General features: G+C 47.1%; 1 protein-coding gene across 2 annotated transcripts in view; it reads right to left on the reverse strand.

Annotated features, from left to right (window-relative positions):
• Positions 1–4,121: 4,121 nt before the first annotated feature.
• Positions 4,122–19,672, reverse strand: part of TTC4 (tetratricopeptide repeat domain 4) — a 39,303-nt gene continuing 23,752 nt past the window's right edge. For both annotated transcript variants that reach the window (XM_019942419.3, XM_004315335.4), the window contains exons 6-10: positions 19,524–19,610; positions 17,563–17,780; positions 16,905–16,986; positions 7,378–7,460; positions 4,122–5,313 (exon numbers count right to left, since the gene is read on the reverse strand). In XM_019942419.3, the coding sequence (XP_019797978.1) occupies positions 5,211–5,313; positions 7,378–7,460; positions 16,905–16,986; positions 17,563–17,780; positions 19,524–19,610 (573 nt within the window). In that variant the 3' untranslated portion in view covers positions 4,122–5,210. The remainder of the gene's footprint in view (positions 5,314–7,377; positions 7,461–16,904; positions 16,987–17,562; positions 17,781–19,523; positions 19,611–19,672) is intronic.

The following is a 19,672-nucleotide window of genomic DNA, read 5'->3' on the forward strand; positions in this document are numbered from 1 at the left end:
GGGCCACCACAGTGGGGTGGCAACTTTAGGCTCCCACGTTCAGGCCCCTCCTCCGTGCAGGGATGGTGTCCACTCCTATTAAGCCAGCAGCTCTCAAGGCTGCTCATAAGCTTGTGGTTAAAACCGTGTAGGGCCGGGGGAGTGAGGTGGAGGCACTTACCGGTGAGGACACCCCATGTACAAGGAGAGAACCTGTTGCCCAGCTCACCCAGGAAGCGCGTGGTCTGACGGAAATGCCATGGGCAGGATGTTGGGTGCTGGCAGGGGTTTCTGCAGGCTGGATTCTTCTACGCAGGTAGACACGTCGGGGACGTTGCAGGTCACAGTGAGCACCAAGACTTTACCATGACCTTGGAGTGAGCAGGCAAGGGCCTCCTGGAGGCAGAGGCCCAGTCTTGCTACTGTTAGTATCTCCTGAGGGGCTTAGGGGAGTCCTGAATTCAAGTTCTGGCCCACTCTTCACTAGCTGGCTCTGTAAGCTGCTTCTCCTCTCTGTGCCACTTTTCTTCTCAGCAAAATGTTGCTGAGCTCCTGGCCTCCCATAGGTGTTGCTAGGATTGAGCCCATCCACATGAAGCACTCTAGGACGCTGTCTGGCATATCCTAAGTGCCCAATAGATGGCAGCCGTTACCACCAAGCCCAGCCAGCCCAGACGCTACCCCTGGAATATGTCCTTTCAAGGCTCCTTGCCTTTGCTTGAAGACCCTCCCACCTCTCCCAACCCCACCAATCCCTTCTTCAACTGAACGGCCCACATCCGTCATGTGTGCTGGCTCCCCACACTCCATCTGTTCAGAATTCATCACTCCTGCCTGTGTCATCAGTCAGTAATTATTTGTTGTGCACCTGCTGTGTGCTGAGCAGGTGCTGTGCTAGGTCCTGGGAGTACACGCACAGTTCAGGGTCCTTGACTCAAGTTTCCAGAGAAGTGGGAGCAACCATCCAGTAATCAGATAATTACTGTGTAGTGTAAGTGTAGGGATGGTGCAGGTATCATGGGACATGTGATAAGCCAGGAGGGCTTCCTGGAAGAGGCACCTGGGCCTAATGGAAGACTAGGTGTTAAATAGTAAAGGGGGGAACAGTGGGAATGGAGGGAGGGGAAGAAGTGGAAGAAAGAGTCTTCCAGACAAAGGAAACAATGTGCAAAGTCCAAAGCTAAGAGCATGGCAAGATTGGAGGATAAAAAGTTAAGTTCCATAGATTAAACAAATACTTGGTATGAGGCAAGCTGTGTTCCATGTGCTACACACAGATTAATTCATTTAATTCTCACAGCATCTGCATGAGGTAGATGCTGTTATCCTCATCTTGCAGATGAGGAAACTGAGGACAGGTACCCGAGGCCACTCAGCTAGTGGGTCATGGGGCTGGAATTAGAAGGCAGGCAGTGTGGTTCCAGAGCTGATACTTCAGCCAGTGCACCCTCCTGCCCTATAGCTGAACCGAGGCCAGGATGGCTGGGCTAAGGAGGCTGGAGACGGAGGGAGCTGCAGAGGTAAAGGGCCAGACCCTGAAGGGCCTTGAATGCCACACCAGGAGTGTTGATGGGGGAACAGGGAGCAGGGGCATGGACAGACTTGCTTGTAGTGGCTGCATTTCTCTTCACTGGAGCAGTTCTCAGCCCAGGGTTAGGTTTATGACACCCACTCAACAGCATGACCCTGAAGGCAGAGGCTGTCTGATGCCCTGCCCTTAGCTGGTGCCCATTAAATGTTTGTAAAGCAAATGGAATGAAAGGAACATGGCAAAGGAGGCAGGTGGGCTCTGGAGTGAGATGCTGGGGTTCAGATCCTGGCTCTGACACTCACTGGTGAGACTGCGTGCCCCCATCTCCTTATTCATGAAATTGGGATCACAGACCTGAGAGCATGGCTGTTAGGATGAGAGAATTCAGGTACATGGTTTGCACAGTGCTTGCACTCCGTATTGATGGCCATCATCTCTCTGCCTGCCCTTGTGCAACTGCCAGCAGTGTTTCATCAGGGATTGGCTTAAGAGGGCTTTGTTCCTCCACCCAGTTCTCCAGCTGCCACCCTAATTCCACACAGGTAACAGGGTGTGGGGGGTCTCACCCCACAGGGTGTGGGGGGGGTCTCACCTCCATCCCTGACCCCTGGCCCTGGGAAGGGCCACACTCTAGTCTTGTGGGAAGGAGGGACCCTGGGATGGTGGGAAAGGCTCTGCCTCAAGTCGGGGATGCCAAGGATGCTGGTTCCTTGTCCCTCCTCTGGGCCTAAGTTTCCTCATCTGTAAAATGAGGTGGCGAGGGGTTAAGAACTCGTGGGGAGCTCTGATTAGGCTCTGCTGGAATTCCAGGTATAGGCAGGTGGCCGGGGAGGCAGCAGGTGAAGGCCAGGCCCACAGGTCCCACTGCACGCATCCGCTTCACATGAGGGCCACCTGTCCCCCAACCCCTGCAGGCTCCGCCGCTGAGGAAGGGGAGTGCCTAGGGCCCTTCCCCCACACTCCTGGCTGTGTTCAGCTGGGCTGCGCTGCCCACCATCATAGCCACTGCAGTGGGGCAAGGCTGGGTGAGGCCTTGTGCTCTGGAAGGGGGTGTGGGCACACGTGCCAGGCAGGTGGGGCTCACGGGGCCCCCTGCTCCTCACGCCAGCCAGGTTCTCATCCTAACTTCTGTAGGTCACTCCTAAGTCCGAACTGGGTTCACTCGCCTGGCGACCCTTAGAGGATGGCAGAAGTCAGAGGAGGCACAGCCATGGACTGGGAGGCCAGGAGCCTTCCTGGAAGAGGTGTAAGGTGGCCACATTGGGTGTGAGCTTGGGAATGCCTTTACTAGTGCTTGTGTGTATGCAAGTGGGGCCTTGGGACAGGACTCTGGCTAATTTCTTTTCATTCATTAGTTCCTTCATTCTTCCATCCACTCATCGGCACACACTCACTGAGTTCCCACTGTATGTCAGGCCTGGGCAGTCAGACCAGCCCCTCATCTGGCCCCTGCCCACTGAGAGCTTACCTTCTGGAAGGTTTAGTGCAGCATTTCTCTAAGTGCAGCCTTTCTCATTAAGCACTAGTGACAATTTGGGCCAGATATCTTTGCTGTGAGGGCTGTCCTGTGCACTGTAGGATGTTTAGCAGTGTCCCTGGCCTCCACCCACTAGCATTCCACCGAGTTGTGACAACCAAAAATGTCTCTAGATATTGGCAAATGTCCCCCCAGGATGCAAAGCTGCCTCTGGTTGAGAATCACTGGTCTAAGTGCTACAGGTGTGCATGGATGTGCCCCTGCATATAGTTTCACTGAGTTAAGAGTTGGTTATTAGTAATTATGTCAGGCACTGCACTGAGCACTTTGCACATGGTATCTGCACAGCAGGGCCTCAGACATGCCTGGGAGGGGGGAACAGGGACCATTCTCCACGTGGCCGTCCCTCACTCACAGTCACAGCAAGTCAGCAGCACCAGGATCCTACCTCTGGTCTCACAGCTCGCCATCCTAAGTCCCTTTTCTCCCCTTTCTGCCTGTGTCCCACCCCAGCTGGAGCTGGGGCAGGGACTGAAGAGAAGGTGGAGCAGAAACGACTGAGGACTTGACTGCCGGGAGTCTTACGAAAGGGCTGGGTGACGGGGATGATGGTCACGTAGGGATCGTTCTCAAGGTGCGTATACTTGTGACCGTACAATTTGCTCTCATCTGGCATCTCACTCCAGCCTCAGTGTCCAGAAGGCGGCACGGTAACCAGTCTGCGTCACAGGTGAGTAAGGCGGCACCCTGGAGCCTGCTCTGCGCCATGAGAGTGTGGTGGCTCCTGCAGGGAGCCCTGCAGTGCCTGCTGGGGGTGCTGCTAGCTGAATGTTAGCCTCTTACACAAAGCATGGAGTCCTGCTGGAAAGTGAGAGAGGATGGCCTCAGTGTGGCCTAAGCCAGGCTTAGGGTGGAGGCTGGACTTCGGCTCTCTGGCCACAAGCCACAGGCAGGGACCTGCACCTGGAAGAAAGCTGCCTGGTCCTTTGTAAATATTCCACAGCAAAATGTGCTTCAAAGACAAAGGCAGGCACGGCACAAAACCCCAAATTAGTCGATCTTAAGTACAGCAGCTGGTTTCAGTTTAATGATGTATTAGTTAGCTTTGCTATAGTAACAAACAACCCCCAAATCTCAGTGCTTATTACTACAACAAACATTTATTTCTCATTCATGTTACAGTCAATGGCTGCAGGCCAGCTGCTTCAGCTCTGCTCCATGTGTCTTAGCATCTGACACCCAGGCTAAAGGAACAGCCCCTCTCTGGGAAATATGTTCCCACGGCAGAGGGAAAAGAGCAAAAGCCTACCACGTGATGCTCTGTAAGCTCGGTCTGGACATGTCCACTCACATCCCTTTGCATCAGGAGCAGGGAAGTACACTCTTCGCTGGGGGACGGGGTGAGCAACGCAAGGTAAGGGTATATAAAATCCTCTAGGAAGGAGGAAGCAAAAAGCTGCAGACAAAAATACAACGTATGACAGTGACTCAACATACAAAAAGATTTCCCAGTTTAAAAGGCATAAAATTCTGAAATGTAAAAACTGTGACATACTGTCCAAGTATGTCACAGTTCTCCAAACTGCAAAGATCAGGAAAAGTGACAAACATTTCAGGGGTTCTGGAGGACCCCAGTTTGTAGGTCTTTATAGATACAGAAACAGGACCTGGCTTTCCTGGCCCCATCTCACCCCAAGGGATCTACAGCGTCCCCACAGAGCAGCCGTCTGTGCTCGTGAAGTCACGGGAGGCCCGAGTCTCTCACCTCTGATACCTTACAATTACACACATGGTTTGTGTATGTCTGCAGTGTGAGCCACAGCTTCTCTAAGGCCTCTGACTCCACAAAGGTTCAGAACCACGGCACTGGATTGTGAGTCAGCGTCCACAGACCAGTGAGTTCCTCAGGTCAGAGATGGAGGCTGGTGGGTAACACAGCTCACAGTGAGTCCAAGGATGTCATGACCAAGGCACGGAGTTTTGTACCAAGAGAGATGAGTGAAGACCAGCTGGAGCTCAGCACTCTGACCAGAGAGGCTGCAGTTCAGGAAGTCGGCAGCTCCTTCCCAACCACAATGCAGGGAAGGCCTGTCCCCAGGGTGACAGAAATAAACCGCTGGATTCTAGGAGTAGGTCCTGCTGATTCAAGTGTGCTGGACCCCAGGCTGAGGAGCAGGACGGGGGAGGAGGTCCAGGGGGCCTGGCTCTCACAGCACGGCCCGGTCACTTTACCTGGCGCACCTTTCTCCCCCGGAGATAATTCCTGCAAAAAGCAGAGGATCCTACACAGACCAAAAATGCTGGTGTCAGGGCTTTTACAAAGTACCTGCAGTGAACACAATAAAAGAGAGGGGTTAATTGAATTGCAATCTTAATCATCCATGGACCTTCCCAACAAGTCAAGGTGAACCTTTAGATATGAGTCAACATTAAAATGCAAGTGCAGCATATTTATTTGTTTGGTTGTTTGTAAGTCTGCAAATTAGCATGACCCTCTCTCCCTTAGAACCTAGCGAGAACCTTTGGGCAAGTCCTATAGCATCATGTGTGTCTATGGCTAAACGTGAAATAAAACAAGAACACGCTTTCAGTCCTTCATTCAACAGTGAGTGCCCAGGGTAAGCCAGGCCCCTTGCTGAAAACACACATTAAACAAAAAACAAAATTCACCATCCCTCTCTGGGGGGAGGGAGATAAATAATGACAGCAAGGCACAACTGTAGAAGCATCTGTGAGGTATGGTGTTAGCCCAAGGGATGTGGTTCCCTCTATGGGAAAGGGGAATCAGGAAAGGCTTCCGGGAGCTGCCATGTCTCAGCTTGCGTTAACTGAAAAAGGGGTAGAGACGGGGCATGGGGGAGCAAAAGCCAGGAGGTGCGGGTCACTAGAGCGTTTGCAGCTGTTGGGCATAAAGCAATGGAGTGGGCAGGCTAGGCAAGGCCTTAGCCTCCCGGGTCCAGGGGTGTTAGCAGCACCCCATGGAGTTGGGTATGGACACAGGAGCCTGTAGCTTGGCCCAGCACCCAGTTCAGGGTCTGAAGTTGCCAGTCACCCGTGCTAAGCCTCCTGCCTATGTTAGTCATTTAAAAAATAATCATTTCCAATGCATTTACACTTTCTGAGAAGCATGAAACTGGTTTTCCTCCACAAATCAGTCTGCTTTCTGTTTAGATTTCTCCCCCATTTTCTGGAAGACAGGGATGAGTAGACCTTGGGCCTTTAAAGAACTCTGGGTAATCTAACAACTGAGAAAATGAACAGCTAAAAATCTGTCTATAAACTAGAAGGGAGACTTAGGGCCAGAAAAAAGTGCTGCCAAGAGAAGTCATGGATCGTATCTGAAGAAACCTTCACCGCCTGCCTGCCAGGCCGCAGCAGAAGCACCAAGGCCAGCTGGACACCCACACCAAGTCAGTCAGCACATCACCAGCTCCCATCCCAGCGTGCCTCCTACACTTCCCTCCAATCCACCCTCTACTTCAGGCTTCACCACCGAAGAGTACACAAGCTCTGTACCTTCCTTGGTAAATCTTACCTGAACACCCACTGGGGCTCCATACACCACCATCAGGATAGAGTTTGCGCTCCTTAGGGCATTCAAGGCTGCTGCGCACGGCCCTAACCTGGTCCTCCAGCCGCATTTCCTACCACGCCCAACCACCCTCCTTGCCCTAGCTCTTTTAGCGTAGATGCAGACATTTGCTTCGCTCAAGGCTTAGGGAAAAGTAGCCCAAGAGTCACCTTACAAAGCTCCTGAGGGCATCCCTTAGAGTCCAGGAACATCCCAAAGCTGAAGAAAGAGACAACTGCCAAATCCAGCCGGCTGCCGCTGCGACTAACAAAGCTGCCCTCTCACAGCAAGACTGCCCCTTAGTCCATCAGAGCTCTGTGACTCCTGCTCTCTCAAATACCTGAGAAACATGTAGGCAACAGCTATTATCCCCATTTTAGAGATGAGGAAACAGCCCCAGGGAGGCAGTATGTGCTCAGAGCCAAAGAGCCACTAAATGACGGTGTCTGACTTCAAGAGCCAATGCTCTTTCCATGTGACGATATCAGGGGACACAGGCACAATCAGGAATAGGAGGGCCATCCCAGCTGTTTTTGGTACAAAAGCCAGGCAGCTTCTCCTTTCTCAACCAGCCCCACTGACCTCTCCCTGAGGACGTCATGGCTGCAGTGCAATGGGTTGAGTCATCACACTGCAACCTGTTTGGCCGATGGTCCAGGACAGTCTCTGTGGTCGCTGTCTCACACAGTTTTGTATCCAGGGCAGAAGGGAGAGGAGTACAAGGCAAACACTCAGTGGTGGAACGAGAACCTGGCTGTATCCCTGGGATGGTACCTGAGCATCCTTCTTGGTCTACGCAGCCCCATGAAGGTGACTCACCTGGGGTGCTGCAGCACCTGCAGCAGGGTGCTCTTGGGAGGCACCCGGTACAGTTCTGACCTGTCGTCATCCTCAAAGTAGACCTGCAGGATGATCAGGGGAGCAGGAGTCAGATACAAATAAAGGGCTTCAGCAGCACTAGGCATGTTGAGGCCAAGTCTGCAGAAACATTAAAGACATGCAACTGTTATTAGCTGAATGCCTCCCTTACAGAGTCGTGGAGTATAAAGCACTCAGTCCTCTCCCACGACACTGAGAAAGATATTACTGGCTCCATTTTCCAAAGACAGAACCAAGGCTCACAGAGGGGAAATAACTTACTGACTAAACCCAGCTAGTAAACAGAGGAGCCAAGACTGAAAGTCCAGGCCTATGAGCCTTCCCTTCCCTAACAATTCTGTGCAACAGCCATTAGGTGTGGGAAAAGAAAGCACTAGTGGCCCAGAGCAGGGGAAGAGAGATGTCCACACAGGGGACAGCCCTGTGCAGGTGTCAAAGCCCAAGCAGGCTGAGGAAGACATCTGCATAGGAGGGATGCTGGGGGGTGAGGGGTATCAGAGACCAGCCAGTGGAGATAGGCATCCTCATTGCGGACTGGCCAGCTAAGCAGGGTGAGAAGGGCAGCCACTCATGGCAGGAGGTGGCCTGCTGAGGGGAGTGAGGACCCACGCAGGATGAGGAAGAGATTCATGCAGGGTGGTTAAGCAGCGTGGGGTGACAGAGTGCATGTAGGATGAGGAGGGCACTGTGCTGGGGCAGCAGCCTGATGGGGGGGAGTCAGGAATCCAAGTGAGGTGAGGAAGGTTCCCCGAGGGAGAGGGGACACTGGTGGTGACAGGAGGGGGATTAAATACAGGGGGATTGATCAAACAAATAAATATATTAAGAATAATAGAAGTTACTGTTAAAAATATAGAAAGAGATAGTGTTGGATTAGAACTGGAGATACCAGTGAGAGCTCACACACACACATACACAGCATTGGAGCAGTGAGCACCCTCCGTCCCCTCACCCCTGTACTCATGAATATACCTACTACTTGACTTCTAAATATCATTTTCCACCAAAATGAGCCAGGCCCTCCTTGGGAAAAATGGCTGATTCTAGAGCTAAGGCAAGGAAAGCACAATTTGAGCCTTGAACATCTTGTGACAGAAAGCAAGAAGTGCTCTAAAAATGGAGACAAGTCAAAAGGACACAGAAGCAAATTTGAAGGCATTCCCACTGACCAAATCTGAGAAAATCTGAGCATAACATAACCACAGTCATAGATTATAACTCAATGAATAAAGTAAGAAACCATAAATCCACTGATATAAATGATTATGTTGATGGTTTGATGAATAAGATATCTGTATCATTTCAAAGTACCTCCCTATAAAATACTAATTACAAAGGGGAAAAGAGTAACTTTACAGCAGAGAAGATTGGCAAACCCCTACCTCAATCAGGGGACTAAGGTGAACACCATCAGTAATGGGACATTTGAAATTATGTGCACCTGATGGGATGCAACAAGAATACAGCATTGCTTCTGTGATATTCCAGTCAAATATACATAATCCAGGTCATGGTCACAAGGAAACACACTGATGGACTTTCCACAAAATAACTGGTTTGTAATCTTCAAAAGTGGTAAGATCGGGCTTCCCTGGTGGCGCAGTGGTTGAGAGTCCGCCTGCCGATGCAGGGGACACGGGTTCGTGCCCCAGTCCGGGAAGATCCCACATGCCGCGGAGCGGCTGGGCCCGTGAGCTGTGGCCGCTGAGCCTGCGCGTCCGGAGTCTGTGCTCCGCAACGGGAGAGGCCACGGCAGTGAGAGGCCCGCGTACCGCAAAAAAAAAAAAAAGTGGTAAGATCAAGGAAGCTGACGGAAGACTGAGAAAGTCTTCCATAGGCTGAAGGAGACTAAAGGGACATGAGCACTAGATACAATACAATGTGGGATTCCTTTTGCTATAAAGAACACCGCTGGGGATAGGCAGAGGGGGATCAAGATGGTGGAACAGGAGGACGTGGAGCTCACCTCCCCCCACAAACATCAAAAATACATCTACATGTGGAACAATTCTCACAGAAAACTAACTGGAAACTGGCAGAAGATCTCCTATACAACCAAAGCTGCAAGAAAGATCTCCATGTGATTAGATAGGACAGAGGAAAAAAAAGCATCAGGTTGGGACTGGCACCCCTGGGAGTGCTCTGTAAGGAAGAGAAGGTCCACATGGATGGATCCTCACCCTGGGAAGCCCCTTTGACTGCTGGGAAATCCGCTGACACAGATAGAGGGCCTGGAGAAGCCTAGACTCTACTCGAGAGGAATGCGCGTGTGCTGGCTTGCTAACAATCAGGGTGGAGAGAGACCTGCACTTGAGGCTGCTGCCTCGCTGCACTTCCCAATCCAGAGGGGCCAGTGCCTCAGCCACACTCACTCCACACCATAGCCTGGTGTAAGATCACGGCAAACATTCGGTCTAGCTGCGCAGAGACAGACCAGGGTGCTTGGGGTGTGATCTGAGCACAACGATGGAGACCACTGTCAGTGTATGCACCAGGGGGGCGGGCCAAACCAAGCAGACACCGTCAGTGCACACACCAAGCGGCACCACAAGAACACACAGCGGCTAAGAACTGAATATCAGGCAGGCAGATCCTGGGAGAGGACTCAATCTAGCTACAGAGACAGCCTGGAAGGCCTGAGATGTGATTTGGGGTAGCTGCAAAACCCAATGTCAGCATCCGAACAGCAGTAGCAAGTCTAGCTGCAGCAGACATTGTCAGTGCGCACACCGGGCAGTGCCACAAGAACACACAGTGGCTAGGTGCTGAATCTTGGGCAGTCAGGCAGGCCCTGGGTGGGAGTATGCAGTGATGGTTTCCCGGTGGGAGCACCCTAGTTCTGCCCACTCCACACTGCACCTTAGCATCAGATCTGGAGTGGCCAGGTGCCGGGAGAGCTCTGCCACAGAGGCAACCCCAGGTCCCAGGTGGCAGCACGGCCAACTCAATTCCTGCAACCACAATGCCCTGACCCCCACTCCAGCCTACTCCACACCACAGCCTTGCACTAGATCTGGGACGAACAAAATGCAGAAAGGGACGTGACCTTGGGCTGCTTCTGAGTGAATCATGGATGCTTACACAGGTAGTGCACAAGTCCTCTGTGAGTACACGGGCCTCACCTGCTTCAGCAACCACCTCCTTTGGGGCAGGGCACACACTCAAGGGCAACAAAGCCTGAACCTGACCGTCATGGCTTCTACTCCAACAATGGAGGAGCAGACCCCGCCCCCGACAGGCCATGGAGCAAAGAGGAGGCCCCACCTCACATCCAACACAGGCTCTGGACACCGCAACACCAATCACACTCCCTATCAAGGGGATAACAGCCAGCACACTCTGATGAAAGACGTGGCAGGCATCCATTCCAAAACCAGCCCTCACACCAAACATATTGGACACACAGTCTACACAGGGACACTCCTACATAAAAACGCCCTTTTAAGACCACAACAGATAACTGTTTTCCTAAATTCATAGAAACAGTGAAAGTTAAGTAAAATGAAAAACCAGAGGAACCACTCCCAATTAAAAGAACAGGAGAAATCCCCTGAAAGAACAAATAATGAAACAGACCTCACCAGTCTGTAAGACCCCAAGTTCAAAAAGGAAGTAATAAAAATGCTAAAGGAGGGGCTTCTCTGGTGGCGCAGTGGTTTGAGAGTCCACCTGCCGATGCAGGGGACACGGGTTCGTGCCCCGGTCCGGGAAGATCGCACATGCCATGGAGCGGCTGGGCCCGTGAGCCATGGCCGCTGAGCCTGCGCGTCCGGAGCCTGTGCTCCGCAACGGGAGAGGCCACAACAGTGAGAAGCCTGCATACTGCAAAAAAAAAAAAAAAAAAAAAAAAAGCTAAAGGAATTAAGGAAGATTATCGATAGAAATGCAGATCACTGTAAAAAGGAACTAGAAACTATAAAGACGAACCAATCAAAATTAGACAATTCAATTGCCGAGATAAAAACCGATCTAGAAGTAATGGATAACAGACTAAATGACACAGAAGAACAAATAAGTGATCTGGAAGAGAGAATAATGGAAACTACCCAATCAGAACAGCAGACAGAAAGACAAACAAGAAAAAAAAAAAATGAAAGCAACATACGAGATCTATGGGCTAATATGCAGGGGACGCGGGTTCGTGCGTCGGGGAGGATCCCACATGCCGCGGAGCAGCTGGGCCGTGAGCCATGGCTGCTGAGCCTGCGTGTCTGGAGCCTGTGCTCCGCAATGGGAGAGTCCACAACGGTGAGAGGCCCGCGTACCGTAAAAAAAAAAAAAAAAAAAAAAATAGAAAAGAGCAATAAAAGCAAGAGCTGGCTTTTGAAAAGATAAACAAAATCAGCATACTTCTAGCCAGGCTCAACAAGAAAAGAAAGGACCTAATTAAACAAAATGAGAAATGAAAGAGGAGAAATAACAACTGAAACCACAGAAATACAAAAAATCATAAGAGTTTACTATGAACAGTTACATGCCAACAAATCGGACAACCTAGGTGAAATGAACAAGTTCCTAGAAACATACAGCCTGCCAAAACTGAGTCAAGAAGAAACATAATTTGAATAGACCAATCACTAGAAATGAAATAGAATGCTAATTAAAAAAATCTCTCTGCAAACACAAGTCTAGGACCAGACAGCTTCATTAGCAAATTCTACCAAACAAAGAACTTACACCTATCCTTCTCAAACTATTTCAAAAACTTGAAGAGGAGGGAAAACTCCCAAATTCATTCTATGAAGCCACCATCACCATGATACCAAAACCAGACAAAGACTACAAGAAAATTACAGTCCAGTATCTTTGATGAATACAGATGCAAAAATCCTCTACAAAATATTAGCAAACCAAATCCAACAACACATAAAAAGGATCATACACCGTGATCAAGTTGGATTCATTCCAGGGCCACAAGGACGGTTCAACGTACGCAAATCAATGTGATACACCACACTAACAAAAGGAAGACAAAAACCATGTGATCATCTCAAAAGACACCAGAAAAGCATTTAACAAAATTCAACATCCATTCATGATAATGTTCCCTCTATACCTACTCACCAAAGTAGGTACAGAGGGAACATATCTCAACATGATAAAAGCCATTTATGACAAACTCACAGCCAATGTAATACTCAATGGTGAAAAGCTGAAAGCCTTCCCACTAAATTTTGGAATAAGACAAGGATGCCCAGTCTCACCACTTCTATTCAACATAGTATTGGAAGTCTTAGCCACAGCAATCAGATAAGAAAAAGAAAGAAAAGGTATCCAAATTGGAAGGGAAGAGGTAAAACTGTCACTACTTGCAAATGACATGATACTCTATATAGAGAACCCTAAAGTCTCCACACAAAAACTATTAGAATTAATACATGAATTCAGCAACATAGCAGGATACAAGATTAATATACAAAAATCTGTTGCATTTCTTTACACTAACAATGAAATATAAGTTTAAAAAATCCCATTTAAAATCACATCAAAAAATAAAATAAAACACCTAGGAATAAACATAAGCAAGGAGGTGAAAGACCAATATGCTGAAAACTATAAAACACTGATAAAGGAAATTGAAGATTCAAAGAAATGGAAATATATTCCATGCTCTTGGATTGAAAGAATATTGTTAAAATGTCCATGCTACCAAAAGCAATCTACTCATTTAATGCAATTCCTATCAAAATACCTATGACTGGGACTTCCCTGGTGGCTCAGTGGTTAAGACTCTGTGCTCTCAATGCAGGCAGCCCAGGTTCAAACCCTGGTCAGGGAACTAGATCCCACATGCACAGTGCAACTAACAGTTCGCGTGCCACAACTAAGAAGCCCACAAGCTGCAACTAAGGAGCCAGTGAGCCACAACTAAGGAGCCCGCCTGCTGCAACTAAGACCTGGTGCAACCAAATATATATATATATATATATATATATATATATATATATATATATATAAAGTGCTAAAAAAAAGTACCCATGACATTTTTCACAGAACCAGAATAATCCTAAAATTTATATGGAATCACAAAAGACTAAGAATTGCCAAAGCAATTCTGAGGAAAAAGAAGAAAGCTGGAGGAGTAACCCTTCCAGATTTCAGTCTATGCCACAGAGCTACAGTAATCAAAACAGCATGCTGGACTTCCCTGGTGGTGCAGTGGTTAAGAATCTGCCTGTTTGGGACTTCCCTGGTGGCACAGAAGTTAAGAATCCATCTGTCAATGCAAGGGACACGGGTTCGAGCCCTGGTCCAGGAAGATCCCACATGCCATGGAGCAACTAAGCCCATGTGCCACAACTACTGAGCCTGTGTGCCACAACTACTGAAGCCTGCATGCTTAGAGCCTGATCTCTGCAACAAGAGAAGCCACTGCAATGAGAAGCCCATGCACTGCAACAACGAATAGCCTCGCTCGCCACAACTAGAGAAACCCCACATGCAGCAACAAAGACCCAACACAGCCAAAAATAAATAAATAAAAAATTTAAAAAATTAAAAAAAAAAAAGAATCTGCCTGCCAATGCAGGGGACAAGGGTTCAAGCCCTGGTCCGGGAAGATCCTATATGCCGAAGAGCAACTAAGCCCGTGCACCACGACTACTGAGCCTGCGCTCTAGAGCCTGTGAGCCACAACTACTGAGCCCGTGTGCCACAACTACTGAAGGCTGTGCACCTAGAGCCCATGCTCCGCAACAAGAGAAGCCACTGCAATGAGAAGCCCACGCACTGCAAGGAAGAGTAGCCCCCGCTCAACACAGCTAGAGAATGCCTGTGCGCAGCAATGAAGACCCAACACAGCCAAAAATAAACAAAACAAAACAACACAAAAAACAGCATTGTGGGCTTCCCTGGTGGCGCAGTGGTTGAGAGTCCGCCTGCCGATGCAGGGGACACGGGTTCGTGCCCCGGTCCGGGAGGATCCCACATGCCGCGGAGCGGCTGGGCCCGTGAGCCATGGCCGCTGAGCCTGCGCGTCCAGAGCCTGTGCTCCACAACGGGAGAGGCCGCAACAGTGAGAGGCCCGCGTACCGCAAAATAAATAAATAAATAAATAAATAAAAACAGCACTGTACTGGCACAAAAACAGACATAGAGCTTAATGGAACAGAACAGAGAGTCCAGAAATAAACCCACACACCTACAGTCAATTAATCTACGACAAAGGATGCAAGAATATACAATGAAGACAGTTTCTTCAGCAAATAGTGTCGAGGAAAGCTGGACAGCTACATGTAAACCAATGAAATTAGAACATTCCCTCACATCATATACAAAAATAAACCCAAAATGGTTTTCAGATCTAAATATAAAACATGACACCATAAAACTCCTAGAAGAGAACACAGGCAAAACATTATCTGACACAAATTGCAGCAATATTTTCTTAAGTCTCCCAAGGCCAAAATATAAAACCAAAAATAAACAAATGGGACCTAATCAAACTTAAAAGCTTTTTCACAGCAAAGGAAACCATCAACAAAATGAAAAGACAACCTATAGAATGGGAGAAAATATCTGCAAATGATGCAACTGACAAGGGGTTAATATCCAAAACATACAAACAGCTCATACAACTCAGTATCAAACCCAATCAAAAACAGGCAGAAGACCCAAATAGACATTTCTCCAAAGAAGACATACAGATGGCCAACAGGGACATGAAAAGATGCTCAACATCGGTAAGTATTAAAGAAATGCAAATCAAAAACCACAATGAGGTATCACCACACCTCAGTCAGAATGGCCATCATTAAAAAGTCTACAAATAGGGCTTCCCTGGTGGCGCAGTGGTTGAGAGTCCGCCTGCCGATGCCGGGGACGCGGGTTCGTGCCCCGGTCCAGGAAGATCCCACATGCCGCGGAGCGGCTGGGCCCGTGATCCATGGCCGCTGACCCTGCGCATCCGGAGCCTGTGCTCCGCAACGGGAGATGCCACAACAGTGCGAGGCCCGTGTAACGAAAAAAAAAAAAAAAAAAAAAAAGTCTACAAATAATAAATGCTGGAAAGGGTGTGGAGAAAAGGGAACCCTTCTACACTGTTGGTGGGAATGTAAATTGGTGCAGCCACTATGGAAAACAGTACGGAGGTTCCTTAAAAAACTAAAAATAGAGTTACCATATGATCCAACAATCCCACTCCTGGGCATATGTTCAGAGAAAACTCTAACTCGAAAAGATACATGCACACCAATGTTCACAGCAGCACTATTTATAATAGCCAAGATTGGAAACAACCCAAGTGCCCATTAACAGATGACTGGCTTAAGAAGATGTGGTATATATACACAATGGAGTATTACTCAGCCATTAAAAAGAATAAAATATTGCCTTTTGCAGTAACATGGATGGACCTAGAGAATATTATACTTACTGAAGTAAGTCAGACAAAGGCAAATAGTATAGGATATCATTATGTGTATCTAAAATTAATACAAATAAATCTACATACAAAATAGAAAGAGGCTCACAGACACAGAAAACAGTCTTATGGTTACCAAAGTGGGGGATGGGGAGGATAAATTCGGAGTATGGGATTAACAGATACAAACTACTATACATAAAATAGATAAGCAACGAAGATTTACTGTACAGCACATGGAACTATATTCAATATCTTAAAATAACCTATAATGGAAAATAATCTGAAAAAATATAATTGAATCACTGCTGTACACCTGAAACTAACACAATACAGTAAATCAACTATACTTCAATTAAAAGAAATTTTTTTTTAAATTAGTAGTGTGTGCCAAAAAAAAACCCCCAACATTCCTGGGGGAAAATTTGTGAAAACTGATGGAGTCTGAGGATTAGCTGGTAAGAGTGTGTTAAAGATAATTTCCTGATTTTGATGATTGACTGGAATCATGAAAGAAAATGTCCTTTTTGCAGGAAATAGACACTTAAGTATTCAGGAGTGACGGGGCATCAGTTGGCATCTTACTCTCAAACAGTTAGAAGATAAATTCTTTGTTCTGTAAAGTTGTGATTATTTTTTTTTTAAGTTGCAACAATGGAATGTTATTCAGCCTTGAAAAAGAATAAGATTCTGACCCATGCTCAACATGATGAATCTTAAAGACATTATACCAAGTGAAATAAGCCAGATACAAAAGGATAAATACTGTCTGATTCCACTTATATGAGAGAGAAATTCAGAGACAGAAAGTAGCAGGGTAGATGCTATGGGCTGAGGGGAAGGGAAAATAGGGAGTTATTGATTAATGGGCATGGAGTTTCAGTTTAAGATGATGAAAACGGAGACAGATGGTGGTGATGGTTGTACAACAATGTGAATGTACTTAACACTATTGAACTGTGCACTTAAAATGGTTAAAATGGTAAATTTTATGTTTTTTATATTTTACCACGATTTTTTTTTAAAAAAGCAGTGAAACGTCACTGCACTCCCTGTTCCTCCCCACCCCAATTCCCACAGAGGAACAAAATAAAACTTCTCTTACCTCTAAATTATCAGGGCAGTATTTTTGCTCTAAATCCCAAGAGGGCGTTTCACCAAACATCACCATTAGATGATCAATAAATCTAAGGAGATATAACATGTATTTCTGGGTATCAATAACTCATAATATGTTTTCCTACATCCCATGCCCTGGACACCAATTCACAGAGATATCAAGAATGTATATAAATCATGAAATGCAGGCTTAATCTATTTTGACAGCAGTGTCCAAAATGTGTGTATCACTTGTCCTATTATGACATAGTAATTCTCTTTAAACTGACTCAGGATTAACAACATTCTTATATTCAGCCACATTCTAAGCATCAACCCTATGAAATCACATGTTAAAATCGCCAGACATACGTTTTCTAATAAATATACCCTTCAGTTCTATGCAGGTACTACCTCCAATGATTTCATCTCTCACGAGACAAGTACCAGCGCTTGACAAACACTGTACTGTGGTCTGTCACTGCAAAGCTACTTAGTAAAAGGAGAAATCAGCTATGGAATAGAGAGGTTATACCAACCAGACTGTGTAAAACCCTCTAAAACTATTCTCTTTCCTCCACAACTAAAAATCCACCTGTCCATCCTGCGGAGACAGCAGGGAAGAGCACGCAAGCATAGCAAAGGGCTCCTGGGGAAGGAAGTACCTGGAGTCCTCGTGAAAAGCAGAGATGAAGTCTGACTGGGCATACTCTGGGTACAGAAAGAGCACAGGCCAGCTCAGTCTTCCCCCATCATCTACACTCAGCCTGGCTCCGTAGAGGTTCTCAGAAGTGAGCCCGTTCAGGATGAGCTCACCGAGACCTTCTGAGGCTGAATCTTCATCCTCTCCAGCAGCTTCAGACACTAGCCTGATGTTCCTAGCCTGGGTTAAAAAAAGAAAACACACACCTTATGTGTGGAAGGATGCAAACTCATTTCACTAAAACAAGGAAACCATAACACTGCGAGCTCCCTGAGAGCCAGCTCTACACATGATTCGTCTTTATTATCCCTGAGACTTGTTTAACTCACCTTTACTGGGCACCTACCACATGCTAGACTCTGTCTAGCATGCTAGACATGAGCTAGACATGGTAATAAGTACAACATAAGGTAAGAAGTAAAGCTGTGGAACTGCAGACCGTGAATAATTAATTCAGCCTGGGGTCTGGAGGGGACTGGGGGATGCTAGGCCTTGAACAATGACTTTGAAAAGCAGAAAAGTTGGGGGGCAGGGGAGTGGGAAGGGCATTCTACCCCAAGTAACAGCCAAGGAACAGCATGTGCAAAGGTACAGAAAAGATGCAGAGAGAGGCATGTACGAACATGGCAAACGTTTCCATTTAGCTAGGACATGGGATAATAAAAATAATGCATACATTGACTTAATCTTGATTGTCTCATAGAAACAGGGATAAATCAAAGGTCTGAATAGTACAGTCACCTCTTATGTATGTTGTGTGGAGGCTCCTAAGGCTAGCACACAAGAGGAAAATGATATGTAATCAAAATTACCTTGATGGTATCTCCTAAATCAGGGGTTGGCAAACTTTCCCTTAAAGGGTCGGATAAGAAATATTTTAGGTTTTGTGGGCCAAATGGTCTCTGTTGATATTACTCAACTCTGCCACTGTAGTGTGAAAACAGCCATTGGTAAGACATACACAAACAGGCAGGGCTGTAAGCCACTGGCTGCAGCTTGCTGACCTCTGCTTTAAGCCACTAAAATGTAGTATATACGGCTTTGTTTATATTACTCTTGAGATTAATTCTTAAGTACACTGAAGTTTGAGATGCACAGTTAAAGGAGAGAACCAAAATAGGTCTGCATGCAAATGTCTGGGCATTCCAATATTCTACAGTTTAGAAAATGACCAAATCCCTCTGGAGTATTCCCTTCTGTTTAATCTGTTAATGTGTTAACAGATTCTTTGTTGTGCGGAGGAACGAGTGGAGTGCATCTTAGAACTGTGACGTTCTCCAAGTCAACAAGTAATTTAAATAGGCACATAATTTAACTCTCCAAAGAATGAAACCAAGAACCTAACGAAGAACCTACCCCACAATCTCATAGCCAGTATTACCTCCCCTGAGCAGCCAAGGCTCAAAGTGACTTGTGAAAGCAAGATTTGGATCAGACGACATTCATTTAAAATGCAGTAAAGAGAGGGAAGGGGAGTTAGAATTTTGTGTTGTTGTTATAGTTAGAAGAGCTACGTCCTAAAAATTCACTTTCTCAGGATGCAGTATAACACAGGGGCTGAGAGCAAGGACCTGGCTCTGACACATATCGGCTGTGTGAGGTTTCTTCATATCCCTGAGACTATGTGCTCATCTAGCAAAAACAGGAGCAAGAAGAGCTACCCCAGAAGGCTACTGTGAAGATTAGAAAATGCTTAACCGAAAGCTACTAAATTCAGTATATGTTACCTGAAACCAATACATGCATGCAAGTGAGAGAGCTGACTGAACTCAGAAGGTCTGACTTGTCACACTGCTTCACCAAAAGCAGAAAGAAAATGTACAACTAATTCAGGTGAAGCATTCCCAGAAACATTCCCAACAGGCTTCAGGATTAGTGGATTTCACAAGACCAGAAGGGCCTAAAGTGCCCTTGAGAACTCACCATGATGGCCTGGAGTAAAGCCTCATTCTGATTCTGCTCCTTCTTTTCTTTCAACTTTGCTTTCCTTATATCCCTCTGTTCAGTTCGCTGAAAATGAAATTCAGATACATCAGCTCTAGAGAACTTGCCTCCACTTGTTACCCCAGCCT

Source organism: Tursiops truncatus, chromosome 1 (genome assembly GCF_011762595.2).
Source record: "Tursiops truncatus isolate mTurTru1 chromosome 1, mTurTru1.mat.Y, whole genome shotgun sequence".
NCBI classification, from domain to species: Eukaryota; Metazoa; Chordata; class Mammalia; order Artiodactyla; family Delphinidae; genus Tursiops; species Tursiops truncatus.